Below are 27,577 nucleotides of genomic sequence, written 5' to 3' on the forward strand. Positions count from 1 at the left end.
AATGTGCCCACCTTAGATTCCATCTAACTTGACAGTCTGGGATAATCTGAGATTTTCCATTTCAATTATATCAGAGAAACACTGAGGGTGCATCTAGACCGGCAAGATTTTGCACAAAGGCGGCTGCTTTTCCACAAAAACTTGCCAGCTGTGTACACTGGCCGCTTGAATTTGTGCAAGAGCACTGACTTGGTAATGTACAAAATCAGTGCTTCTTGCGCTAATACTTTCATGCTCCCGCTCGGGAAAAAGCCCTCTTGCGGAAGAATACTTGGCGATTGGGGCTTTCTTGTGCAAAATCGCGTCTTGACTGGCTACAGATGCTTTTGCGCAAAGCACTTTTTGCGCAAAAGCATCCGTGCCAATCTAGATACGCTTTTGCGGAAATACTTTTAACGGAAAAACTTTTCCGTTAAATGTATTTCCACACAATCATGCCAGTCTAGATGCAGCCTGGGGTTTCATCTCAAAATATCTTCTAGGGAAGTCTATTACCAGTGACCTACAGCCCTGTGGACTGGAAAGCTCACAACCTTTGTTTTCCTTAATTTACCTGGGAATGTTTCACTTTCCAGCAATTTACTTTGGGGATGTCTGATTCTTAATGAATGGAAGCAAGTGTTTGCTATTCACATAGTCTAGGCACAGTAAACTCTTCTCTGGTAGGAGAAAAAGAGCAAACCTCCATGCAGCTGGAAATGAGTCAGTACATTTCTATAAAAAGTCATGAAAAGTTCCCTTATCACTCCCAGTTGCATTCTCTAATCCGCCCAGCACATTCCCACCGAACCAGTTGGACTGAAATAACAGACTTACTGTGCCGGGTGTTGAGGGATGTTTCCCAGCCTGTGTTACACCAGACACTTCACTGCCGGGATTCTGCCCTCACCGCCTGTCTGTGTGAATAACGACTCCGCACTGGGTTGTTCAGCGGCTGGTTCCCTGCCCATCCATTGGATTTTCCAATCTGAGGCCGGCTGAAGGGTTAAACAGGATGGGGGCAGGACGCACCTCCCCCGCAGCTGTGGAACTGCTCCCAGCTTGTTCAGGCTGCAAACGTGGTCGCGACGTAGGATGTCCCTGCGCTGGGGCTGAGGAGCTGACCCCGGTCTCCAGGCCTGTGAGCTCGGATCTCACCTCCGGAGTGACCGTCCTGTCGCCCTGCCCTAGAAGAGCTCGACCCTCAGAAGGGGAACACGAGGTGCCCCGGATCTCACACCATAGTAGCATCCCTGGAAGGACCCTGGCTACGCACAAGGCAGAGCTGAGGAGCCGTGGGAAGGAGACTACGGCACAAGCTGGATTTCATTAACAGAGCCCTGTGAGAGACAGCAGCCCAGAGCTGAGACGCACCAGAGCCCCAGCTGTCCTGGAGCAGCCTGGTCCTTCGTTAACCCCTGTGACAGGGTCGGTCCCACCCCTGGCTGCCGGACCCCAGTTCAGTCCACAATGGGCTGTCTAGTCCACACGCTGCAACACAGGTTTTGCTCGCCCCTGTCAGCGTTTTGTGGGGGGGCTGTCCTTTAGCAAAAATGGCTGTCAGGACAGATGCGTCCAGTCAGCCTGGGCTGGGGTACCAGTCCTCCCCAGCTACCCGCTGCCCTCTCTGGTTGCTTGAAGGAAGGGAGCCCCAGTACTCCCTGTTGGAGCGCCTCACTTTCCCTCTCCTCCGACAATGCTGTGTGTCCTTATCAGCATCTCTAACTCTACCCTTATCAGCTGTATCTCCTCTCCACCTCCTTCCTGCTCCTCCTACTCCCCCACAGGGAATTCTCTTAGAGAAGTCCCAGCGCAGCCCGAAGTCAGCTCCGCTGGCCCTTATTTGCTTATTTGAAAGTGGAGGGCAGTGTGGGGGTGGGGCATTGGAGCAACGGGTGGCCCAGGGGTCGGATGACAAGGAGAAGGTCTGTATTAGGGGCAGGAGCTTCTGGCCGTGAGCGGAGTGAGGGCAGGACTTCACGGGTCAGGGGTGGCAAGGGCGGGCACGGCCCAGCTCAGGTGCCAGTGACTCCCCCTTTTTTACGAGAATTCCTTCATGACTGGTTTAACAGAGAGTTGGTGATACAGTTGCCCATGCCGATAACACGGTTAGGCTGGAAATTCAAAGTTTTTCAGAGTATTTTAAGGCTGTTAGTGCACTAGAAATGAATTTAAAAAACCTCGATTCTGCCCAGACCCGGAAAGAATTTGATGTTCCTAACTCCCATGGGATTGAAACCATTGTTTTGCCACCTTAGTGATTTTGAAGAAGAGCTAGTACTTCAGAACTGTAGGTGTAATTACAGTAGGTCCAGTTTAATATCAAATCCTTATTGCTAACCCCTCATCCCCCTCCATTTAGGTTTAGGTGCGTGATGGGTCTTTGCCCGTATTTAAAGTTAAGCACTGTCTCTTGAGGTCTTTTAGATATTATTTGCTATAGTATTTATTTATTGATTTTTAAATACATGAAAAACAGAGCACACATAATTATAGAAGGGTCTAGTTGCACTTTTAACCTGAAAAAGAAGAAGCAATAGAAACTTCATGAAGTCCAACTTAACTGTGGCTGTTTGATTTTCTGAGCAAGATGCCCAGCTAGCATGGGGAGTGAGGTTTGCCGTATAAAACCCTAAACCAAATAGAGAGGTGTGCAGGAAGATTTACGGGTAGACACTAAGGCTGCGTCTAGAATGGCATGATTTTCCGCAAATGCTTTTAATGGAAATGTTTTTCCGTTAAAAGCATTTGCAGAAAAGAGAGCCTAGATTGGCACAGATGCTTTTGCGCAAAAGCACGTTTTGCAGAAACGTGTCCGTGCCACTCTAGATGCGGTGTTGCGGAAGAAAGCCTCGATCGTCATTTTTGCACAAAAGAGTTTTTAGCTGTCTAGACTGGCCCTCTTGCGCAAACAAATTTGCGAAAGAGGGCTTTTTCCCGAACGGGAGCAGCATAGTATTTGCGCAAGAACACGGACAATCTTACATTAGATCGCCAGTGTTCTTGCCCAAATTCAAGAGGCCAGTGTAGACAGTCTAGATGCAGCCTAAGATTATGATTTTATCTATAGTGGTGTGATTCTAAACTAGCACAGTTAACGTCTGTGCAGTCAGACTAGATTTCATTAATTCACAAAACGTTTGCAGCCCGTGTTCTCATGGAGATAACTTTGTCATCAGTTGATAGTGTAGTCCCCTTACTAAAGGGGCCTCTGTTTTATTCTGAAAAGACCCCGTGTGCTACAATCCAGACTACAATTCCCATGAGCCCTTGGGAAAAAAACAGGAAGGAAGGACTCTAGTGGGAGAGAGGACTGCTTGCTCCATGTGCTTGAAGAAAGAGGCCTCGCAGTCTGGGACTCTGCCTTGCAGTTTGGAACCAAAGGGGGAGCCAGGCTGCTGCCAAGGAGATTGACCCAGTGCAGGGGCTGTTGGATGCAGCTATTACATGCGTGTTGGAACTGGGAGTTAGCCGGCTGCTTCCTAGAGGCTCAGCATGAGGCAGTAAGTTTGGGCCTTGTTGGAAAAGTGCTGCCTGGGACAGAGCGGCCGTTTAGCCTGGACCAAATCCTCACTACGGCTGTAACATCAGTGCCAATGCAAGCAAGTGTCTGGGACTGAGTCTAGGGGTGCGCACACTCTGGGGTGGGGTCTCTATTAGTACCAATGGTAGCTGTATAAGCTTCAATTATTGTGATGTGTTTTGTTAATGCTATTCCTTGCTAATTCTATTAATCCCTGTTTATTTAAGTTAAGTAAAGATTGTTTATTTTAAAGTGTTCTATTAGATGTCTATGATTTGTAGTTGTTCTGGAATTAGATCCAGATTTATGTGGGAATGAGGATATTCCTGGAGGCTCTCAAGGCACCAGTGTGTGTACAAGGCCAGCCAGGTGGAGGCACCACCACTTTACATTCATTGCCAGCAAGGGACTGCAGCAAGCGGGTGGATAGGGCTTTCCGCACTAAACCCCATCGCCACTGGGGAGCTCAGGATCTCTTTTGGGTTAAAACACCAGGCGCCCAGGCACACCTATGAGTGTGACCTGCTCCCCAGTAACCCAGGGAGGAAAAAGGGGGTTACATTTTGGAGGCACCGCTGACATCTCCTTTACCACCTCTAATTTTTACTGCAAGAAAAATTGTCCCTGCTTTCTTTACTGGTGCTGGAGTTATGGTGGTTTTCTGAGATCTGCTGGTATTTAAAACCTTGGTTTGTGTTACTAAATCTGTTATTGGGTACATCATGGACGCCCTTAAGTTACTATCCTGGTGTAGTGATGTAGGAGTGACACCCAGCCGAGCGCTTATTCTGGGTAACGTGCCTATAGACACTGAGCATGCTATTATCTACCAGGCATTAGGAACTGTAAAAATCTTTGGTAAAACCACAATCTATGGCCGCCGAGGTGACTCTAACACCCAGACTCTGTCAGTACTGGTGAGAGCAGCTGCTGATCTTGACCCACGGTGTGTACCCCCAGAAGCTGGTATTGTGGGTGTGTACCCCCTGACCTGTGTTTCTGCCTGGGAATGTCCCAGAGGAGGAGACCACTGAAGCTGTGAGCTCTGACTTTGAAGCTAAATTGAATGTTTTTCTGCAAAAAGAGGGAAAGTCAGTGGAAGATGTGAGGACCATTGTTACTCCAGCATCTATGCCCTCAGCTGTCACAAATGAAGGTCTGATAGGCCAGGCAATACACAAAGCAACAACTGGTTTCACCTAAACGATTTCACAAAACTGTACTACAGTCCTAACATGATGATCATGGACACCTCGGGTTTGATTAAGTTACGTAAACATTGTTTATTGTAAAGTATTCTATTAGATGTCTATGATTTGTAGTTGTTCTGGAATTAGATCCAGATTTATGTGGGAATGAGTATATTCCTGGAAGCTCTCAAGGCACCAGTGTGTGTACAAGGCCAGCCAGGTGGAAGCACCACCACTTTACATTCATTGCCAGCAAGGGACTGCAGCAAGGGGGTGGATAGGGCTTTCCCCACTAAACACCATCACCTCTGGGGTGCTCAGGATCTTTTTTGGGATAAAACACCAGGTGCCCAGGCACACCTGTGAGTGTGACCTGCTCCCCAGTAACCTGGGGAGGAAAAAGGGGGTTACAATAGTTGAACAATTCTGAATGAAATCACAGTCAAGGAGCGATGATGTATATTTTAGTTTTTGGAGAATAAAATGGACACAATCAGTTTCTTCAAGGCAGCTTTGATCTCCTTGTTCCTCAGGCTGTAGATGACCGGATTCAGCATGGGAGGCACCACAGCGTAAAGAACACCCACCAGGAGATCTAGATTTGATGCTGAGCTGGAGGTGGGTTTCAGGTATTCAAATAAGCCAGTAGAAAGGAACAAAGAGACCACAGCGAGGTGGGGGAGGCAGGTGGAGAAGGCTTTGTGCCGGCCCTGCTCCGAGGGGATCCTCAGTATCGCTTTGTAGATCTGAACATACGACACCATGATAAAAGCAAAGCAATTCAAATCTAAAAAGGCACTGACGGCAAGAAGCCCAAGTTCACTGAGATAGGAGTCGGAGCAGACCAGCTTGAGTAGCTGGGGGATTTCACAGAAGAACTGGCTGAGGACATTGGATTGGCAGAAGGGTAACCTGAAGGTGCTCTCAGTGTGCAGGGCAGAGTAGACCATACCAGTGATCCAGGCACTGGCGGCCATTTGGACACAGGCTCTCCTGTTCATCACTCTCTCATAGTGCAGTGGCTGGCAGATGGCGACGTAGCGGTCGTAGGCCATGATGGTGAGAAGGGCAAAATCAATTGAACTGAAGACAACAAAGAAAAAGACTTGAGCAACACAGGCAGGGTACGAAATCACCCTAATGTCCAGGAGGGAGTTGGCCATGGATTTGGGGACGGTGACGGAGATGGAGCCGAGGTCTAAGACGGAGAGGTTCCCCAGGAAGAAGTACATGGGGGTGTGGAGACGGTGGTCAAGGATAATGGCTGAGATGATGAGAAGATTCCCCATTAGGGCTACCAGATAAATAGCCAGAAACAGCACAAAGAGCAAAATCTGCAGCTCCCGAACGTCAGAGAATCCCCCGAGCAGGAACTCGGTCACGGTGCTTTGGTTGGACATTTTCTTCCTCAGTTCACAGGGTGGTGGCTGTGGAGGGAAGGCCCCAGATGGGTGGGGATTAGAGTGATACATGGAATGGCCCGATTGTATTTGGAAATCTCTCATGCTATGGGGGCATGTCTAGACTACATCCCTGTGTTGGCAGAGGGATGCAGATGAGACAGGTCAACATTGTAAATGAGGCAGGGATTTAAATATCCCGTGCCTAAATTGCATAAAAAAGGCCCCCGCCTTTTGTCAACTCACCTCTTTGTCGGGAAAAAGCAGCAGTCTAGAGGGGGATCTGTGGAGAAAGAAAGCCTTTTTCGACAGATCCCTTATGCCTCCTGGAAGAAGAGCTCCTGCTTTTTGTCAGCAAAATGTGGCGGCCATTTTTATGCATAGTAGACATGGGATATTTAAATCCCTGCCTCATTTGCAATGTTGACCTGCCTCATCTGCATCCCTCTGCCGACAGAGGGATGTAGTGTAGACATACCCTGGGTGTCCAGCATGCCCAGCGCCATCCTAGCTACTCACTAGGGATGGTGAGTTACCGCATGGGTGTCAATCTGCCTGGCTGTGGAGCTGTGTCCGTTTGCACCATCTGAAGATTGGGATCAGGATGGGGCTGGATAAAATGCCGTGTGAAGAACAGAGCAAAGCTCAATCCCAACGCCGCAGCTGTAGCCAAGACAAATCCCCTCTGGCTACGAGCTGCAGGCTGTGGACACGGGCATGAAACTAAAATGCCTGAAAATGGTGGCATCATGATCCCACTGCAGCACCGCATAGACATCCTGCTGCCTCCTCAGTGATTTATGACCCCAAATGCCATTTCCCACGCCGAGTAACTCTGCCCCCTCTGCTGTGTCATTGCCTAGGCCACGTCCGGCTTGTGCGCACCAGTAGCTTTTGGGAGACGTAGATTCTATTCTTGGCTCTGTCACTCACTGGGGTTATCTTGGGCTTGTCACTTGTCTTCCCGGTGCTTCTGTTTCCCCTGCTCTCCCTTTCTCTGCTTTGTCTGCTGGAACTGCTGGCTGTCTGGCTGACTGTGCTGTGTGCATGTTCCATGCTCCTGTTTGCTGCAGTTGTAATTAGCCGGCACAGGAGAGGGTGTATAATGCTAGAGCCAAATATCTACGTTCTGAACTCATTGACCTACTCTGTGTGTTTCGGCAGTGTTAAGAGAGGCTTTGGCTAGGGGCTTCAATTCATGTTCCCCATCTAGGGCATTTCTCCATTTAATACCAGCGTTGAGGGCTGCCATCTGTGCTACTTGCCCTGTCTTAATGTTTGATAAGTATCCCTTGGAAAGAAACATTGCACTGATTGCGTAAGAGCACCTGGGATCCAATCTTACGATTATTGGAGAATCCTAATTTGCCCACCTTAGATTCCATCTAACTTGACAGCCTGAGATAATCTGAGATTTTCCATTTCAATTATATCAGAGAAATACTGGGGTTTCATCTCAAAAACTCTTCTAGGGAAGACTATTACCAGTGACCTACAACCCCGTGTACTGGAAAGCTCACAACCGTTGTTTTCCTTATTTTCCCTGGGAATGTTTCACTTTCCAGCGGTTTATTTGGGAATGTCTCTTTCTTAATGAATGGAAGCAAGTGTTTGCTATTCACAGTGTCTAGGCACAGTTAACTTTTTTCTGGTGGGAGAAAAAGAACAAACCTCCATGCAGCTGGAAATGTGTCAGTACATTTCTATAAAAAGTCATGAAAAGTTCCCTTATCACTCCCAGTTGCATTCAGAAATCTATTCAGCACATTCCCACCGAACCCAGTTGGACTTAAACAACAGACTTACCGTGCCGGGTTTGAGGGCTGTTTCCCAGCCTGTGTTACACCAAACACTTCACTGCCGGGATTCTGCCCTCACCGCCTGTCTGTGTGAATAACGACTCCACACGGGGTTGTTCAGCGGCTGGTTCCCTGCCCATCCATTGGATTTTCCAATCTGAGGCCGGCTGAAGGGTTAAACAGGATGGGGGCAGGACGCACCTCCCCCGCAGCTGTGGAACTGCTCCCAGCTTGTTCAGGCTGCAAACGTGGTCACGACGTAGGATGTCCCTGCGCTGGGGCTGAGGAGCTGACCCTGGTCTCCAGGCCTGTGAGCTCGGATCTCACCTCCGGAGCGACCGGCCTGTCGCCCTGCCCTAGAAGAGCTCGACCCTCAAAAGGGGAACAGGAGGTGCCCGGATCTCTCACCATGGCAGCATCCCTGGAAGGACCCTGGCTACGCACAAGGCAGAGCTGAGGAGCCGTGGGAAGGAGACTACGGCACAAGCTGGATTTCATTAACAGAGCCCTGTGAGAGACAGCAGCCCAGAGCTGAGACGCACCAGAGCCCCAGCTGTCCTGGAGCAGCCTGGTCCTTCGTTAACCCCTGTGACAGGGTCGGTCCCACCCCTGGGTGCCGGACCCCAGTTCAGTCCACAATGGGCTGTCTAGTCCACACGCTGCAACACAGGTTTTGCTCGCCCCTGTCAGTGTTTTGTGGGGGGGCTGTCCTTTAGCAAAAATGGCTGTCAGGACAGATGCGTCCAGTCAGCCTGGGCTGGGGTACCAGTCCTCCCCAGCTACCCGCTGCCCTCTCTGGCTGCTTGGGGGAAGGGAGCCCCAGTACTCCCTGTTGGAGCGCCTCACTTTCCCTCTCCTCCGACAATGCTGTGGGTGCCCCTATCAGCATCTCTAACTCTACCCTTATCAGCTGTATCTACTCTCCACCTCCTTCCTGCTCCTCCTCCTCCCCCACAGGGAATTCTCTTAGAGAGGTCCCAGGGCAGCCCGAAGTCAGCTCCGCTGGCCCTTATTTGCTTATTTGAAAGTGGAAGGCAGTGTGGGGGTGGGGCATTGGAGCAACGGGTGGCAGGGGGGTCGGATGTCAAGGAGAAGGTCTGTGTTAGGGGCAGGAGCTTCTGGCCGTGAGCGGAGTGAGGGCAGGACTTCAGGGGTTAGAGGTGGCAAGGGCGGGCACGGCCCAGCTCAGGTGCCAGTGACTCCCCCTTTTTTACGAGAATTCCTCCACGTCTGGTTTAACAGAGAGTTGGTGATACAGTTGTCCATGCCAATAACACAGTTAGGCTGGAATTTCAAAGTATTTCAGAGTATTGGAAGGCTGTTAGTGCACTAGAAATGAATTTAAAAAACCTCGATTTGGGCCCAGACCCGGAAAGAATTTGATCCGCCTAATTCAGATGGGATTGAAACCATTGTTTTGTCTCCTTAGTGATTTTGAGGAAAAGCTAGTACTGCAGAACTTTAGGTGTAATTACAGTAGGCCCAGTTTAATATCTCATCCTTATTGCTAACCCCTCTTCCCCCAAAAAAGCTCTAAACCCTCCATTTAGGTTTAGGTGCGTGATGGGTCTTTGCTCGTATTAAAGTTAAGCACTGGCTTATGAGTTCTATTAGATATTATTTGCTATAGTATGTATTTATTGATTTTTAAATAAACAAAAAAGAGAGCACACATAATTATCTAAGGATCTAGTTGCACTTTTAACCTGAAAAAGAAGAAGCAATAGAAACTTCATAAAGTTCGACTTAACTGTGGCTGTTGGATATTCTGAGCAAGATGCCCAGCTAGCATGAGGAGTGAGGTTTGCAGTATAAATCCCTAAACCAGATAGACAGGTGTGCAGGAAGATTTATAGAGAGACACAACGGCTGCGTCTAGAATGGCATGATTTTCCGCAAATGCTTTTAATGGAAAAGTTTTTCCGTTAACAGTATTTGCAGAAAAGAGCGTCTAGATTGGCACGGATGCTTTTGCGCAAAAGCACTTTTTGCGGAAAAGCGTCCGTGCCACTCTAGATGCGGTGTCGTGGAAGAAAGCCCCGATCGCCATTTTTGCCATCAGGGCTATTTTGCACAAAAGAGTTTTTAGCTGTCTACACTGGCCCTCTTGCTCAAAAGGGCTTTTTCCCGATCGGGAGCAGCATATTATTTGCGCAAGAACACTGACAATCTTATATTAGATTGTCAGTGGTCTTGCACAAATTCAAGTGGCCAGTGTAGACAGCTGGCAAGTTTCTCCACGAAAGCAATCGCTTTTGTGTAAAAACTTACGAGTCTAGACACAGCTTACCATTCTGATTTTATTCAGTGGTATGATTCTAAATTAACGTAGTTAACGTCTGTGCAGTCAGACTAGATTTCATTAATTCAAAAAACGTTTGCAACCCGTGTTTTCATGGAGATAACTTTGTCATCAGTTGATAGTAAAACAATTTTGAACGAAATCACAATCAAGGAGCGATGATGAATTTTTTAGTTTTTGGTGAATAAAATGGACACAATCAGTTTCTTCATTGCCATTTTGATCTCCTTGTTCCTCAGGCTGTAGATGACCGGATTCAGCACGGGAGGCACCACGGCGTAGAGAACACCCACCAGGAGATCTAGATTTGATGCTGAGCTGGAGGTGGGTTTCAGGTGCTCAAATATGGCAGTGGAAAGAAACAAAGAGACCACAGCGAGGTGGGGGAGGCAGGTGGAGAAGGCTTTGTGCCGGCCCTGCTCAGAAGGGATTCTTACCACTGCTTTGAAGATCTGAACGTACGACACAATGATAAAAGCAAAGCATGTTAAACCTAATACGATACTAAAGGCAAGAAGCCCAAGTTCACTGTTGTAGGAGTCGGAGCAGGCCAGCTTGAGGAGCTGGGGGATTTCACAGAAGAACTGGTTGAGGACATTGGATTGGCAGAAGGGTAACCTGAAGGTGCTCTCAGTGTGCAGGGCAGAGTAGACCATACCAGTGATCCAGGCACTTGTGGCCATGTGGACACAAGCTCTCCCGTTCATCACTCTCTCGTAGTGCAGCGGGTGGCAGATGGCGACGTATCGGTCGTAGGCCATGATGGTGAGAAGGGCAAGATCAATTGAACTGAAGACAGCAAAAAGAAAGATTTGGGTGACACAGGCAGGGTACGAAATCACCCTGATATCCAGGAGGGAGTTGGTCATGGATTTGGGGACGGTGACGGAGATGGAGCCGAGGTCTAAGACGGACAGGTTCCCCAGGAAGAAGTACATGGGGGTGTGGAGACGGTGGTCGAGGGCAATGGCTGAGATGATGAGAAGATTCCCCATTAGGGCTACCAGATAAATAACCAGAAACACCACAAAGTGCAAAATCTGAATCTCCCGAATGTCAGAGAACCCCCGGAGCAGGAACTCGGTCACGGTGCTTCGGTTGGACATTTTCTTCCTCAGTTCACAGGGTGGTGGCTGTGGAGGGAAGGGCCCAGATGGGTGAGGATTAGAGTGATACATGGAATGGCCCGATTCCCTGTGGAAATCTCTCATGCTATGGGGGCATGTGTAGACTGCATCCTCTGTCGGCAGAGGGATTCACATGAGGCAGGTCAACATTGCAAATGAGGCAGGGATTTAAATATCCCGTGCCTAATTTGCATTAAAATGGCCCCCGTGTTTTGAAGTCTCAGCTCTTTTTCGGGAAAAAGCAGCAGTCTAGAGGGGGATCTGTGGAGAAAGAAAGCCTTTTTCGAGAGATCCCTTATGCCTCCTGGAAGAAGAACTCCTGCTTTTTGCCAGCAAAATGTGGCGGCCATTTTTATGCAAATTAGACATGGGATATTTAAATCCCTGCCTCATTTGCAATGTTGACCCTCATGCTCTCTGCCGACAGAGGGATGTAGTCTAGACGTACCCTGGGTGTCCACCATGCCCAGCGCCCTCCTAGCTACTCACTAGGGATGGTGAGTTACCGCATGGGTGTCACTCTGCCTGGCTCTGGAGCTGTGTCCGTTTGCACCATCTGAAGATTGGGATCAGGATGGGGCTGGATAAAATGCCGTGTGAAGGGCAGAGCAAATCTCAATCCCAACGCCGCAGCTGTAGCCAAGACTAATCCCCTCTGGCTACGAGCTGCAGGCTGTGGACACGGGCATGAAACTAAAATGCCTGAAAATCGTGGCATCATGATCCCACTGCAGCACCGCATAGACATCCTGCTGCCTCCTCAGTGAGTTATGACCCCAAATGCCATTTCCCACACCGAGTAACTCTGCCCCCTCTGCTGTGTCATTGCCTAGGCCACTTCCGGCTTGTGCGCACCAGTAGCTTTTGGGAGACGTAGATTCTATTCTTGGCTCTGTCACTCACTGGGGTTATCTTGGGCTTGTCACTTGCCTTCCCGGTGCTTCTGTTTCCCCTGCTCTCCCTTTCTGTGCTTTGTCTGCTGGAACTGTTGGCTGTCTGGCTGACTGTGCTGTGTGCATGTTCCATGCTCCTGTTTGCTGCAGTTGTAATGAGCCAGCAGCAGGAGAGGGTGTATAATGCTAGAGCCAAATATCTACGTTCTGAACTCATTGACCTACTCTGTGTGTTTCGGCAGTGTTAAGAGAGGCTTTGGCTAGGGGCTTCAATTCATGTTCCCCATCTAAGGCATTTCTCCATTTAATACCAGCGTTGTGGGCTGCCATCTCTGCTCCTTGCCCTGTCTTAATGTTTGATAAGTATCCCTTGGAAAGAAACATTGTACTGATTGCGTAAGAGCACCTGGGATCCAATCTTACGATTATTGGAGAATCCTAATGTGCCCACCTTAGATTCCATCTAACATGACAGTCTGGGATAATCTGACATTTTCCATTTCAATTATATCAGAGAAATACTGGGGTTTCATCTCAAAAACTCTACTAGGGAAGACTATTACCAGTGACCTACAACCCCGTGTACTGGAAAGCTCACAACCGTTGTTTTCCTTAATTTCCCTGGGAATGTTTCACTTTCCAGCGGTTTATTTGGGAATGTCTCATTCTTAATGAATGAAAGCAAGTGTTTGCTATTCACAGTGTCTAGGCACAGTTGACTTTTTTCTGGTGGGAGAAAAAGAACAAACCTCCATGCAGCTGGAAATATGTCAGTACATTTCTATAAAAAGTCATGAAAAGTTCCCTTATCACTCCCAGTTGCATTCTCTAATCCGCCCAGCACATTCCCACCGAACCCAGTTGGACTTAAACAACAGACTTACCGTGCCGGGTGTTGAGGGATGTTTCCCAGCCTGTGTTACACCAGACACTTCACTGCCGGGATTCTGCCCTCACCGCCTGTCTGTGTGAATAACGACTCCGCACTGGGTTGTTCAGCGGCTGGTTCCCTGCCCATCCATTGGATTTTCCAATCTGAGGCCGGCTGAAGGGTTAAACAGGATGGGGGCAGGACGCACCTCCCCCGCAGCTGTGGAACTGCTCCCAGCTTGTTCAGGCTGCAAACGTGGTCACGACTTAGGATGTCCCTGCGCTGGGGCTGAGGAGCTGACCCTGGTCTCCAGGCCTGTGATCTCACCTCCGGAGCGACTGTCCTGTCACCCTGCCCTAGATGAGCTCGACCCTCAAAAGGGGAACAGGAGGTGCCCGGATCTCTCACCATGGCAGCATCCCTGGAAGGACCCTGGCTACGCACAAGGCAGAGCTGAGGAGCCGTGGGAAGTAGACTACGGCACAAGCTGGATTTCATTAACAGAGCCCTGTGAGAGACAGCAGCCCAGAGCTGAGACGCACCAGAGCCCCAGCTGTCCTGGAGCAGCCTGGTCCTTCGTTAACCCCTGTGACAGGGTCGGTCCCACCCCTGGGTGCCGGACCCCAGTTCAGTCCACAATGGGCTGTCTAGTCCACAAGCTGCAACACAGGTTTTGCTCGCCCCTGTCAGTGTTTTGTGGGGGGGCTGTCCTTTAGCAAAAATGGCTGTCAGGACAGATGCGTCCAGTCAGCCTGGGCTGGGGTACCAGTCCTCCCCAGCTACCCGCTGCCCTCTCTGGCTGCTTGGGGGAAGGGAGCCCCAGTACTCCCTGTTGGAGCGCCTCACTTTCCCTCTCCTCCGACAATGCTGTGGGTGCCCCTATCAGCATCTCTAACTCTACCCTTATCAGCTGTATCTCCTCTCCACCTCCTTCCTGCTCCTCCTCCTCCTCCCCCACAGGGAATTCTCTTAGAGAGGTCCCAGGGCAGCCCGAAGTCAGCTCCGCTGGCCCTTATTTGCTTATTTGAATGTGAGAAGGCAGTGTGGGGGTGGGGCATTGGAGCAACGGGTGGCCCGGGGGTCGGATGACAAGGAGAAGGTCTGTATTAGGGGCAGGAGCTTCTGGCCGTGAGCGGAGTGAGGGCAGGACTTCACGGGTCAGGGGTGGCAAGGGCGGGCACGGCCCAGCTCAGGTGCCAGTGACTCCCCCTTTTTTACGAGAATTCCTTCATGTCTGGTTTAACAGAGAGTTGGTGATACAGTTGTCCATGCCGATAACACAGTTAGGCTGGAAATTCAAAGTTTTTCAGAGTATTTTAAGGCTGTTAGTGCACTAGAAATGAATTTAAAAAACCTCGATTCTGCCCAGACCCGGAAAGAATTTGATGTTCCTAACTCCCATGGGATTGAAACCATTGTTTTGCCACCTTAGTGATTTTGAGGAAGAGCTAGTACTTCAGAACTGTAGGTGTAATTACAGTAGGTCCAGTTTAATATCAAATCCTTATTGCTAACCCCTCATCCCCCTCCATTTAGGTTTAGGTGCGTGATGGGTCTTTGCCCGTATTTAAAGTTAAGCACTGTCTCTTGAGGTCTTTTAGATATTATTTGCTATAGTATTTATTTATTGATTTTTAAATACATGAAAAACAGAGCACACATAATCATAGAAGGGTCTAGTTGCACTTTTAACCTGAAAAAGAAGAAGCAATAGAAACTTCATGAAGTCCAACTTAACTGTGGCTGTTTGATTTTCTGAGCAAGATGCCCAGCTAGCATGGGGAGTGAGGTTTGCCGTATAAAACCCTAAACCAAATAGAGAGGTGTGCAGGAAGATTTACGGGTAGTCACTAAGGCTGCGTCTAGAATGGCATGATTTTCCGCAAATGCTTTTAATGGAAATGTTTTTCCGTTAAAAGCATTTGCAGAAAAGAGTGCCTAGATTGGCACAGATGCTTTTGCGCAAAAGCACGTTTTGCAGAAACGCGTCCGTGCCACTCTAGATGCGGTGTTGCGGAAGAAAGCCTCGATCGTCATTTTTGCACAAAAGAGTTTTTAGCTGTCTAGACTGGCCGTCTTGCACAAACACATTGGCGCAAGAGGGCTTTTTCCCGAACGGGAGCAGCATAGTATTTGCGCAAGAACACGGACAATCTTACATTAGATCGCCAGTGTTCTTGTGCAAATTCAAGAGGCCAGTGTAGACAGTCTAGATGCAGCCTAAGATTATGATTTTATCTATAGTGGTGTGATTCTAAACTAGCACAGTTAACGTCTGTGCAGTCAGACTAGATTTCATTAATTCACAAAACGTTTGCAGCCCGTGTTCTCATGGAGATAACTTTGTCATCAGAATGTAGTCCCCTTACTAAAGGGGCCTCTGTTTTATTCTGAAAAGACCCCGTGTGCTACAATCCAGACTACAATTCCCATGAGCCCTTGGGAAAAAAACAGGAAGGAAGGACTCTGGTGGGAGAGAGGACTGCTTGCTCCATGTGCTTGAAGAAAGAGGCGTCGCAGTCTGGGACTCTGCCTTGCAGTTTGGAACCAAAGGGGGAGCCAGGCTGCTGCCAAGGACATTGACCCAGTGCAGGGGCTGTTGGATGCAGCTACTAGATGCCTGTTGGAACTGGGAGTTGCAGGCTGCTTCCTACAGGCCCAGCAAGAGGCAGTAAGTTTGGGCCTTGTTGGAAAAGTGCTGCCTGGGACAGAGCTGCCGTTTAGCCTGGACCAAATCCTCACTACGGCTGTAACATCAGCGCCAATGCAAGCAAGTGTCTGGGACTGAGTCTAGGGGTGTGCACACTCTGGGGTGGGGTCACTATTAGTACCAATGGTAGCTGTATAAACTTCAATTATTGTTATGTGTTTTGTTAATGCTGTTCATTGCTAATTCTATTAATCCCTGTTTATTTAAGTTAAGTAAAGATGGTTTATTTTAAAGTGTTCCCTTAGATGTCTATGATTTGTAGTTGTTCTGGAATTAGATCCAGCTTTATGTGGGAATGAGGATATTCCTGGAGGCTCTCAAGGCACCAGTGTGTGTACAAGGCCAGCCAGGTGGAGGCACCGCCACTTTACATTCATTGCCAGCAAGGGACTGCAGCAAGGGGGTGGATAGGGCTTTCCGCACTAAACCCCATCACCACTGGGGAGCTCAGGATCTCTTTTGGGTTAAAACACCAGGCGCCCAGGCACACCTGTGAGTGTGACCTGCTCCCCAGTAACCCGGGGAGGAAAACGGGGGTTACATTTTGGAGGCACCGGTGGCATCCTCTTTACCACCTCTAATTTTTACTGCAAGAAAAATTGTCCCTGTTTTCTTTACTGGTGCTGGAGTTATGGTGGTTTTCTGAGATCTGCTCGTATTTAAAACCTTGGTTTGTGTTCCTAAATCTGTTATTGGGTACATCATGGAAGCCCTTAAGTTACTATCCTGGTGTAGTGATGTAGGAGTGCCACCCAGCCGAGCGCTTATTCTGGGTAAAGTGCCTATAGACACTGAGCATGCTATTATCTACCAGGCATTAGGAACTGTAAAAATCTTTGGTCACCGAGGTGACACTAACACCCAGACTCTGTCAGTACTGGTGAGAGCAGCTGGTGATCTTGACCCACGGTGAGTACCCCCGGAAGCTGGTATTGTGGGTGTGTACCCCCTGACCTGTGTTTCTGCCTGGGAATGTCTCAGGAGGAGACCACTGAAGCTGTGAGCTCTGACTTTGAAGCTAAATTGAATGTTTTTCTGCAAAAAAAGGGAAAGTCAGTGGAAGATGTGAGGACCATTGTTACTCCAGCATCTATGCCCTCAGCTGTCACAAATGAAGGTCTGATAGCTGCTTTAGGACAAACGATGGAACGATATACCCCTCCCTCCTATGAAGGAGTTGGATATCAGAAGCTGAGATTTTTCTCTGGGATTCAGCCTACCCCTGTTGGAGAGGATGACTTTGAATCTTGGATGGACCAAGCTGTCCAGATAATGGAGGAATGGCAGTGCTCAGATACTATGAAACGGCAACGATTAGCTGAAAGTCTGAGAAGACCAGCATCTGATGTCATTAGATCCATACGGGTGAGTAAACCCTCTGCTGGTGCTATGGAGTATCTCCATGCTTTGGATGATATTTATGGGACTACTGAGAGTGAAGAAGATTTGTTTGTGCGTTTTTGCACCACCTATCAAGAAGAGGGTGAGAAACTGTCACAGTATGTATGCCGTCTAGAGAAGCTCCTACATAAGGTACTGGTAAAGAAGGGGATACTTGCCAGCCGCTTGGATCAGGTGAGAATGGAACAAATACTGAAGGGTGCTTGTTCTGGCAACCTAATAGCCCTGAAGCTGCAGCTTTCTGACTCACGCCAAAATCCTCCCTCCTTCTCCAAACTGGTTCGGGATATCAGGGAAGAGGAGGATTGACTGGCTGCTCGTGAAGCTCTTCACATTCCCCAGAAGAGGATGTACGGAAAGTTAACCGCAAGCTCATCCAAGCAAGCAAGAATTTGGGAAACTTCAGAGAAGCCCAGTGAAGGAGCGAACTGGTGCTTCGAGGAAGATAAGCTCCACTAAGTGCTACCAACAGGGTGCAAATACCTGTAACGATTTGCCCCGTGGATTGGTAGGCCCAGCTCCGGTTGTGCCTGTTGAAATAGAAGGCATTTATACTCGTGCTCTCCTGGACAGCGGTTCACAAGTCACCATTTTGTACAAGACATTTTACAATATGTACCTTCGCCATTTGCCTATTCACCCCTTGGACAATTTGGAAATCTGGGGGTTGAGTAATCAAAAATACCCATATGAGGGGTACTTAGAATCATAGAATCATAGAATAATAGGACTGGAAGGGACCTCGAGATGTCATCGAGTCCAGTCCCCCGCCCTCAAGGCAGGACCTTCAAATCCCTTCAAATTGAGTTCCCGCCATCCATCATGGGAGTTCCTGAGAAGCTGGATACTTTAGTTCTAGTGTGCCCTGATCCTTGTGTTAAAAGTAATGTTGCAGTATTGGTAGGCACCAATAGTAGTCTGGTCCAGCGATTTTTTTAAACTATGCAAAGACACTGTTGGGGAAGGATGCATCAGTACCTTGCCTATTCTCCCTAAGATCTGGGAGGCCTATACAGGTTTCCACAGAAAGTCTCTCTCTGTTTCTGATAAGGATTCTACCAGGTATGGCAATGTATGGTACACACAGAAAAGAACATTACACATACCACCTGACAGTGCCTGTCAAGTCACCGGTATCCCAAAGTTTTCTATTCAGCCTACAGATAAATTGTTATTAGTGGATACACCGGAAGAAGTGACTACACCTGGAGGATTTATGGTCCGACCTGAGGTGCAAGCCACTAGAGTTGTGTCTTCTAGGAGAGTCACAGTTACTGTTAGAAATGTATCTGCTCACGAGGTGATCATTCGACGTGGGACAAGAATTGCTCAATTATTCCCAGTTGATGGAGAACCTCGGATGCATGCAGTAGCTGTCAAGAACAACACTAAGGACTTGAGAACAGATTGCTTTGATTTTGGAGATGCCCCTATTCCTGAGGAATGGAAACAGCGTCTCTGCAAGAAAATGTTAGAGCATGCTGATGTTTTCTCCCAACATAAATGGGATGTGGGCTGTGCAAAAAGTACTTAGCATGAGATCCATCTAAATGACTCTCGACCGTTTCGAGAACGATCTTGTCGCCTGGCTCCATCTGATATGGAAGATGTTCAGCGCCACATACATGATTTGATGGCTACTGGAATAATTTCTGAGTCACGAAGCCCATATGCTTCTCCAATTGTCGTGGTGAGAAAGAAAAATGGGTCTGTCAGAATGTGTGTAGACTATAGAACTCTCAATAAACGCACTGTCCCTGACCAATATACAATGCCGCGGAATGAGGATGTCCTTAACGGCTTACATGGGAGTAAGTGGTTTACTGTATTAGACCTTTGCAGTGGTTTTTACCAAATATCCATGAATAAGGCGGATAAAGAGAAAACTGCTTTTATCTGCTCACTTGGATTTTATCAGTTTGAGAGAATGCCCCAAGGCATTTGTGGAGCTCCCGCCACCTTTCAAAGATTAATGGAGCGAACAGTTGGGGACATGAATCTTATGGAAGTTCTCGTTTACTTGGATGACCTAATTGTTTTTGGGCGAACTCTTGAAGAGCCTGAAGAGCGGCTGCTTAAAATCCTTAATCGTTTGAAAGAAGAAGGCTTGAAACTATCCTTGGATAAGTGTAAATTCTGCCGCCCTTCAGTCTCTTATGTGGGACACATAGTGTCAGAGCAAGGTATTGCCACGGACCCATCAAAAATTGAGGCTGTTTCCAGTTGGCCCAGGCCTCAGAATTTAACTGCCCTATGTTTATTTTTGGGATTCTGTGGCTATTATAGGCGTTTTGTGAAGGGATACTCCAGATTGACAAGACCACTAAATGAGTTGTTGCAAGGCTACCCTCCACCACCTCACAAAAATGGCTCGAGACCTAAAGATATTCCAACAGATAACACCTATTTCCAACCTTCTGAGCCCTTTGGGGACCGATGGAATGAACACTGTGAAGAGGCTTTTCAGAATATTAAGGAATGCTTCTCCAAAGCTCCTGTATTAGCATTTGCTGATCCTCAAAAGCCGTATGTTCTGCATGTGGATGCCAGTATGGATGGCTTAGGAGGGGTATTATATCAAGAATACCCTGAGGGATTGAGGCCAGTAGCTTTCATCAGTCAAAGTTTGTCACCCTCTGAAAGAAACTACCCTGTGCACAGACTTGAATTTCTGGCTTTAAAATGGGCTGTAGTAGATAAGTTGCATGATAATCTGTATGGAGCACGATTTGAGGTTCGCATGGATAACAATCCATTAACATATATTTTGACATCAGCCAAATTGGATGCTACAGGTCACCAGTGGTTAGCAGCATTGTCCACATACAACTTCAGCCTAAAGTACCGCCCAGGAAGCAAGAACATAGATGCTGATGCATTATCTAGATGAGCACATAGTATCTCAGCTCCTGAAGATGAGTGGGAAGAGGTATCTGCCCCTGGGGTTCAAGCTTTGTATCATGTTTCTACAGTTTATGGGAAGCCGACTAACATGCCACCTGCTCGCTTTGTAGATCTTGTGGTTGTGTCAGCCCATACTGTTCCTCAAGCATACTGCAAAGATGCTTCTTTGGATACTCCCCATCTTCCCCATTTGACTCGTTCTGAACTTCAGGCTGCACAACAGAATGATGCCTTTATTGGAGAGATCTGGTTGTCAGTTGATAAGGGGAATCCAGCTGCCGTGAATAGAAACACACACCCTAATATTCCACTCCTAATGAGGGAATGGGATCGACTTCCTCTGGACAATGGCCTTTTGTATAGAATCACTAAACAGCCCAGGCAATACACAAAGCAACAACTGGTTTCACCTAAACAATTTCACAAAACTGTACTACAGTCCTAACATGATGACCATGGACACCTCGGGTTTGATTAAGTTAAGTAAAGATGGTTTCTTTTAAAGTATTCTATTAGATGTCTATGATTTGTAGTTGTTCTGGAATTAGATCCAGCTTTATGTTGGAATGAGTATATTCCTGGAGGCTCTCAAGGCACCAGTGTGTGTACAAGGCCAGGCAGGTGGAGGCACCACCACTTTACATTCATTGCCAGCAAGGGACTGCAGCAAGGGGGTGGACAGTGCTTTCCCCAACTAAACACCATCACCACTGGGGAGCTCAGGATCACTTCTGGGTTAAGACATCAGGCACCCAGGCACACCTGTGAGTGTGACCTGCTCCCCAGTAACCCGGAGAGGAAAAAGAAAGTTACAATAGTAGGACAATTCTGAATGAAATCACAGTCAAGGAGCAATGATGCATATTTTAGTTTTTGGAGAATAAAATGGACACAATCAGTTTCTTTAAGGCAGCTTTGAGCTCCTTGTTCCTCAGGCTGTAGATGACCGGATTCAGCATGGGAGGCACCACGGCGTAGAGAACACCCACCAGGAGATCTAGATTTGATGCTGAGCTGGAGGTGGGTTTCAGGTGCTCAAATAAGACAGTGGAAAGGAACAAAGAGACCACAGCGAGGTGGGGGAGGCAGGTGGAGAAGGCTTTGTGCCGACCCTGCTCCGAGGGGATTCTCAGCACCGCTCTGAAGATCTGCACATACGACACCATGATAAAAGCAAAGCAATTCAACACTAAAAAGGCACTGACGGCAAGAAGCCCAAGTTCACTGTGATAGGAGTCAGAGCAGGCCAGCTTGAGGAGCTGGTGGATTTCACAGAAGAATTGGTTGAGGACATTGGATTGGCAGAAGGGTAACCTGAAGGTGCTCTCAGTGTGCAGGGCAGAGTAAACCATAGCAGTGATCCAGGCACTGGTGGCCATTTGGACACAGGCTCTTCTGTTCATCACTCTCTCGTAGTGCAGTGGCTGGCAGATGGCGACGTAGCGGTCGTAGGCCATGATGGTGAGAAGGGCAAAATCAATTGAACTGAAGACAACAAAGAGAAAGACTTGAGCGACACAGGCAGGGTACGAAATCACCCTGATATCCAGGAGGGAGTTGGCCATGGATTTGGGGACAGTGACGGAGATGGAGCCGAGGTCTAAGACGGACAGGTTCCCCAGGAAGAAGTACATGGGGGTGTGAAGACGGTGGTCAAGGATGATGGCTGAGATGATGAGAAGATTCCCCATTAGGGCTACCAGATAAATAGCCAGAAACAGCACAAAGTGCAAAATCTGCAGCTCCCGAACGTCAGAGAACCCCTGGAGCAGGAACTCGTTCACGATGCTTTGGTTGGACATTTTCTTCCTCAGTTCACACGGTGGTGGCTGTGGAGGGAAGGCCCCAGATAGGTGGGGATTAGAGTGATACATGGAATGGCCCGATTCCCTGTGGAAATCTCTCATGCTATGGGGGCATGTGTAGACTGCATCCTCTGTCGGCAGAGGGATGCAGATGAGGCAGGTCAACATTGCAAATGAGGCAGGGATTTAAATATCCCGTGCCTAATTTGCATTAAAATGGCCCCCGTGTTTTGAAGTCTCAGCTCTTTTTCGGGAAAAAGCAGCAGTCTAGAGGGGGATCTGTGGAGAAAGAAAGCCTTTTTCGACAGATCCCTTATGCCTCCTGGAAGAAGAACTCCTGCTTTTTGCTAGCAAAATGTGGCGGCCATTTTTATGCAAATTAGACATGGGATATTTAAATCCCTGCCTCATTTGCAATGTTGACCCTCATGCTCTCTGCCGACAGAGGGATGTAGTCTAGACATACCCTGGGTGTCCACCATGCCCAGCGCCATCCTAGCTATTCACTGGAGTTGGTGAGTTACCGCATGGGTGTCACTCTGCCTGGCTGTGGAGCTGTGTCCATTTGCACCATCTGAAGATTGGGATCAGGATGGGGCTGGATAAAATGCCGTGTGAAGAACAGAGCAAAGCTCAATCCCAACGCCGCAGCTGTAGCCAAGACGGATCCCCTCTGGCTACGAGCTGCAGGCTGTGGACACGGGCATGAAACTAAAATGCCTGAAAATCGTGGCATCATGATCCCACTGCAGCACCGCATAGACATCCTGCTGCCTCCTCAGTGATTTATGACCCCAAATGCCATTTCCCAAGATGAGTAACTCTGCCCCCTCTGCTGTGTCATTGCCTAGGCCACGTCCGGCTTGTGCGCACCAGTAGCTTTTGGGAGACGTAGATTCTATTCTTGGCTCTGTCACTCACTGGGGTTATCTTGGGCTTGTCACTTGCCTTCCCGGTGCTTCTGTTTCCCCTACTCTCCCTTTCTCGGCTTTGTCTGCTGGAACTGCTGGCTGTCTGGCTGACTGTGCTGTGTGCATGTTCCATGCTCCTGTTTGCTGCAGTTGTAATTAGCCGGCACAGGAGAGGGTGTATAATGCTAGAGCCAGATATCTACGTTCTGAACTCATTGACCTACTCTGTGTGTTTCGGCAGTGTTAAGAGAGGCTTTGGCTAGGGGCTTCAATTCATATTCCCCATCTAAGGCATTTCTCCATTTAATACCAGCGTTGTGGGCTGCCATCTCTGCTCCTTGCCCTGTCTTAATGTTTGATAAGTATCCCTTGGAAAGAAACATTGCACTGATTGCGTAAGAGCACCTGGGATCCAATCTTATGATTATTGGACAATCCTAATGTGCCCACCTTAGATTCCATCTAACTTGACAGTCTGGGATAATCTGACATTTTCCATTTCAATTATATCAGAGAAATACTGGGGTTTCATCTCAAAAACTCTTCTAGGGAAGACTATTACCAGTGACCTACAACCCCGTGTACTGGAAAGCTCACAACCGTTGTTTTCCTTAATTTCCCTGGGAATGTTTCACTTTCCAGCGGTTTATTTGGGAATGTCTGATTCTTAATGAATGGAAGCAAGTGTTTGCTATTCACAGTGTCTAGGCACAGTTAACTTTTTTCTGGTGGGAGAAAAAGAACAAACCTCCATGCAGCTGGAAATATGTCAGTACATTTCTATAAAAAGTCATGAAAAGTTCCCTTATCACTCCCAGTTGCATTCAGAAATCTACCCAGGACATTCCCACCGAACCCAGTTGGACTTAAACAACAGACTTACCGTGCCGGGTGTTGAGGGATGTTTCCCAGCCTGTGTTACACCAGACACTTCACTGCCGGGATTCTGCCCTCACCGCCTGTCTGTGTGAATAACGACTCCGCACTGGGTTGTTCAGCGGCTGGTTCCCTGCCCATCCATTGGATTTTCCAATCTGAGGCCGGCTGAAGGGTTAAACAGGATGGGGGCAGGACGCACCTCCCCCGCAGCTGTGGAACTGCTCCCAGCTTGTTCAGGCTGCAAACGTGGTCACGACGTAGGATGTCCCTGCGCTGGGGCTGAGGAGCTGACCCCGGTCTCCAGGGCTGTGAGCTCGGATCTCACCTCCGGAGCGACCGTCCTATCGCCCTGCCCTAGAAGAGCTCGACCCTCAGAAGGGGAACACGAGGTGCCCCGGATCTCACACCATAGTAGCATCCCTGGAAGGACCCTGGCTACGCACAAGGCAGAGCTGAGGAGCCGTGGGAAGGAGACTACGGCACAAGCTGGATTTCATTAACAGAGCCCTGTGAGAGACAGCAGCCCAGAGCTGAGACGCACCAGAGCCCCAGCTGTCCTGGAGCAGCCTGGTCCTTCGTTAACCCCTGTGACAGGGTCGGTCCCACCCCTGGCTGCCGGACCCCAGTTCAGTCCACAATGGGCTGTCTAGTCCACACGCTGCAACACAGGTTTTGCTCGCCCCTGTCAGCGTTTTGTGGGGGGGCTGTCCCTTTGCAAATATGGCTGTCAGGACAGATGCGTCCAGTCAGCCTGGGCTGGGGTACCAGTCCTCCCCAGCTACCCGCTGCCCTCTCTGGCTGCTTGGGGGAAGGGAGCCCCAGTACTCCCTGTTGGAGCGCCTCACTTTCCCTCTCCTCCGACAATGCTGTGGGTGCCCCTATCAGCATCTCTAACTCTACCCTTATCAGCTGTATCTCCTCTCCACCTCCTTCCCCGCTCCTCCTCCTCCTCCCCCACAGGGAATTCTCTTAGAGAAGTCCCAGCGCAGCCCGAAGTCAGCTCCGCTGGCCCTTATTTGCTTATTTGAAAGTGAGAAGGCAGTGTGGGGGTGGGGCATTGGAGCAACGGGTGGCCCGGGGGTCGGATGACAAGGAGAAGGTCTGTGTTAGGGGCAGGAGCTTCTGGCCGTGAGTGGAGTGAGGGCAGGACTTCACGGGTCAGGGGTGGCAAGGGCGGGCACGGCCCAGCTCAGGTGCCAGTGACTCCCCCTTTTTTACGAGAATTCCTTCATGACTGGTTTAACAGAGAGTTGGTGATACAGTTGTCCATGCCGATAACACGGTTAGGCTGGAAATTCAAAGTTTTTCAGAGTATTTTAAGGCTGTTAGTGCACTAGAAATGAATTTAAAAAACCTCGATTCTGCCCAGACCCGGAAAGAATTTGATGTTCCTAACTCCCATGGGATTGAAACCATTGTTTTGCCACCTTAGTGATTTTGAAGAAGAGCTAGTACTTCAGAACTGTAGGTGTAATTACAGTAGGTCCAGTTTAATATCAAATCCTTATTGCTAACCCCTCATCCCCCTCCATTTAGGTTTAGGTGCGTGATGGGTCTTTGCCCGTATTTAAAGTTAAGCACTGTCTCTTGAGGTCTTTTAGATATTATTTGCTATAGTATTTATTTATTGATTTTTAAATACATGAAAAACAGAGCACACACACATAATTATAGAAGGGTTTAGTTGCACTTTTAACCTGAAAAAGAAGAAGCAATGGAAACTTCATGAAGTCCAACTTAACTGTGGCTGTTTGATTTTCTGAGCAAGATGCCCAGCTAGCATGGGGAGTGAGGTTTGCCGTATAAAACCCTAAACCAAATAGAGAGGTCTGCAGGAAGATTTACGGGTAGAAACTAAGGCTGCGTCTAGAATAGCATGATTTTCCGCAAATGCTTTGAATGGAAACGTTTTTCCGTTAAAAGCATTTGCAGAAAAGAGTGCCTATATTGGCACAGATGCTTTTGCGCAAAAGCACGTTTTGCAGAAAAGCGTCCGTGCCACTCTAGATGCGGTGTTGCGGAAGAAAGCCTCGATCGCCATTTTTGCACAAAAGAGTTTTTAGCTGTCTAGACTGGCCCTCTTGCGCAAACAAATTTGCGCAAGAGGGCTTTTTCCCGAACGGGAGCAGCATAGTATTTGCGCAAGAACACGGACAATCTTACATTAGATCGCCAGTGTTCTTGCCCAAATTCAAGAGGCCAGTGTAGACAGTCTAGATGCAGCCTAAGATTATGATTTTATCTATAGTGGTGTGATTCTACACTAGCACAGTTAACGTCTGTGCAGTCAGACTAGATTTCATTAATTCACAAAACGTTTGCAGCCCGTGTTCTCATGGAGATAACTTTGTCATCAGTTGATAGTGTAGTCCCCTTACTAAAGGGGCCTCTGTTTTATTCTGAAAAGACCCCGTGTGCTACAATCCAGACTACAATTCCCATGAGCCCTTGGGAAAAAAACAGGAAGGAAGGACTCTAGTGGGAGAGAGGACTGCTTGCTCCATGTGTTTGAAGAAAGAGGCGTCGCAGTCTGGGACTCTGCCTTGCAGTTTGGAACCAAAGGGGGAGCCAGGCTGCTGCCAAGGAGATTGACCCAGTGCAGGGGCTGTTGGATGCAGCTACTAGATGCCTGTTGGAACTGGGAGTTAGCCGGCTGCTTCCTAGAGGCCCAGCATGAGGCAGTAAGTTTGGGCCTTGTTGGAAAAGTGCTGCCTGGGACAGAGCGGCTGTTTAGCCTGGACCAAATCCTCACTACGGCTGTAACATCAGCGCCAATGCAAGCAAGTGTCTGGGACTGAGTCTAGGGGTGCGCACACTCTGGGGTGGGGTCACTGTTAGTACCAATGGTAGCTGTATAAGCTCCAATTATTGTGATGTGTTTTGTTAATGCTATTCCTTGCTAATTCTATTAATCCCTGTTTATTTAAGTTAAGTAAAGATTGTTTATTTTAAAGTGTTCCCTTAGATGTCTATGATTTGTAGTTGTTCTGGAATTAGATCCAGCTTTATGTGGGAATGAGGATATTCCTGGAGGCTCTCAAGGCACCTGTGTGTGTTCAAGGCCAGCCAGGTGGAGGCACCACCACTTTACATTCATTGCCAGCAAGGGACTGCAGCAAGGGGGTGGACAGGGCTTTCCCCACTAAACCCCATCACCACTGGGGAGCTCAGGATCTCTTTTGGGTTAAAACACCAGGCGCCCAGGCACACCTGTGAGTGTGACCTGCTCCCCAGTAACCCGGGGAGGAAAAAGGGGGTTACATTTTGGAGGCACCGCTGACATCTCCTTTACCACCTCTAATTTTTACTGCAAGAAAAATTGTCCCTGCTTTCTTTACTGGTGCTGGAGTTATGGTTGTTTTCTGAGATCTGCTGATATTTAAAACCTTGGTTTGTGTTACTAAATCTGTTATTGGGTACATCATGGAAGCCCTTAAGTTACTATCCTGGTGTAGTGATGTAGGAGTGCCACCCAGCCGAGCGCTTATTCTGGGTAAAGTGCCTATAGACACTGAGTATACTATTATCTACCAGGCATTAGGAACTGTAAAAATCTTTGGTAAAACCACAATCTATGGTCGCCGAGGTGACTCTAACACCCAGACTGTGTCAGTACTGGTGAGAGCAGCTGCTGATCTTGACCCACGGTGTGTACCCCCGGAAGCTGGTATTGTGGGTGTGTACCCCCTGACCTGTGTTTCTGCCTGGGAATGTCCCAGAGGAGGAGACCACTGAAGCTGTGAGCTCTGACTTTGAAGCTAAATTGAATGTTTTTCTACAAAAAGAGGGAAAGTCAGTGGAAGATGTGAGGACCATTGTTACTCCAGCATCTATGCCCTCAGCTGTCACAAATGAAGGTCTGATAGCTGCTTTAGGACAAACG

The 27,577-nt window shown here is 48.4% G+C and overlaps 4 protein-coding genes across 4 annotated transcripts; 1 reads left to right on the forward strand and 3 right to left on the reverse strand.

Moving 5' to 3' along the window:
• Positions 1 to 5,156: 5,156 nt before the first annotated feature.
• Positions 5,157 to 6,092, reverse strand: LOC112544915 (olfactory receptor 14C36-like). Its single transcript, XM_025182008.3, has one exon. The coding sequence runs from the start codon at positions 6,090 to 6,092 to the stop codon at positions 5,157 to 5,159; it is 936 nt and encodes a 311-aa protein (XP_025037793.3).
• A 4,271-nt stretch (positions 6,093 to 10,363) lies between these two features.
• On the reverse strand, positions 10,364 to 11,299 carry LOC149521245 (olfactory receptor 14C36-like). The gene has a single exon (XM_089774439.1). It carries the CDS (start codon positions 11,297 to 11,299, stop codon positions 10,364 to 10,366), a length of 936 nt encoding a protein of 311 aa, XP_089630565.1.
• Positions 11,300 to 16,766: 5,467 nt separating this feature from the next.
• Positions 16,767 to 17,504, forward strand: LOC142821302 (paraneoplastic antigen Ma1 homolog). Its single transcript, XM_075912162.2, has one exon. It carries the CDS (start codon positions 16,767 to 16,769, stop codon positions 17,502 to 17,504), a length of 738 nt encoding a protein of 245 aa, XP_075768277.2.
• A 3,461-nt stretch (positions 17,505 to 20,965) lies between these two features.
• On the reverse strand, positions 20,966 to 21,901 carry LOC142821036 (olfactory receptor 14C36-like). The gene has a single exon (XM_075911774.2). The coding sequence runs from the start codon at positions 21,899 to 21,901 to the stop codon at positions 20,966 to 20,968; it is 936 nt and encodes a 311-aa protein (XP_075767889.2).
• Positions 21,902 to 27,577: the final 5,676 nt, after the last annotated feature.

Source organism: Pelodiscus sinensis, chromosome 30, assembly GCF_052426305.1.
Source record: "Pelodiscus sinensis isolate ZL-2025 chromosome 30, ASM5242630v1, whole genome shotgun sequence".
NCBI lineage: Eukaryota > Metazoa > Chordata > Testudines > Trionychidae > Pelodiscus > Pelodiscus sinensis.

What these genes read in the sequence shown, in the direction of transcription:
- LOC112544915 (XM_025182008.3), bottom strand. Translation starts at nt 6,092, where the DNA reads ATGTCCAACCAAAGCACCGTGACCGAGTTCCTGCTCGGGGGATTCTCT.
- LOC149521245 (XM_089774439.1), bottom strand. Translation starts at nt 11,299, where the DNA reads ATGTCCAACCGAAGCACCGTGACCGAGTTCCTGCTCCGGGGGTTCTCT.
- LOC142821302 (XM_075912162.2), top strand. Translation starts at nt 16,767, where the DNA reads ATGTCTCAGGAGGAGACCACTGAAGCTGTGAGCTCTGACTTTGAAGCT.
- LOC142821036 (XM_075911774.2), bottom strand. Translation starts at nt 21,901, where the DNA reads ATGTCCAACCAAAGCATCGTGAACGAGTTCCTGCTCCAGGGGTTCTCT.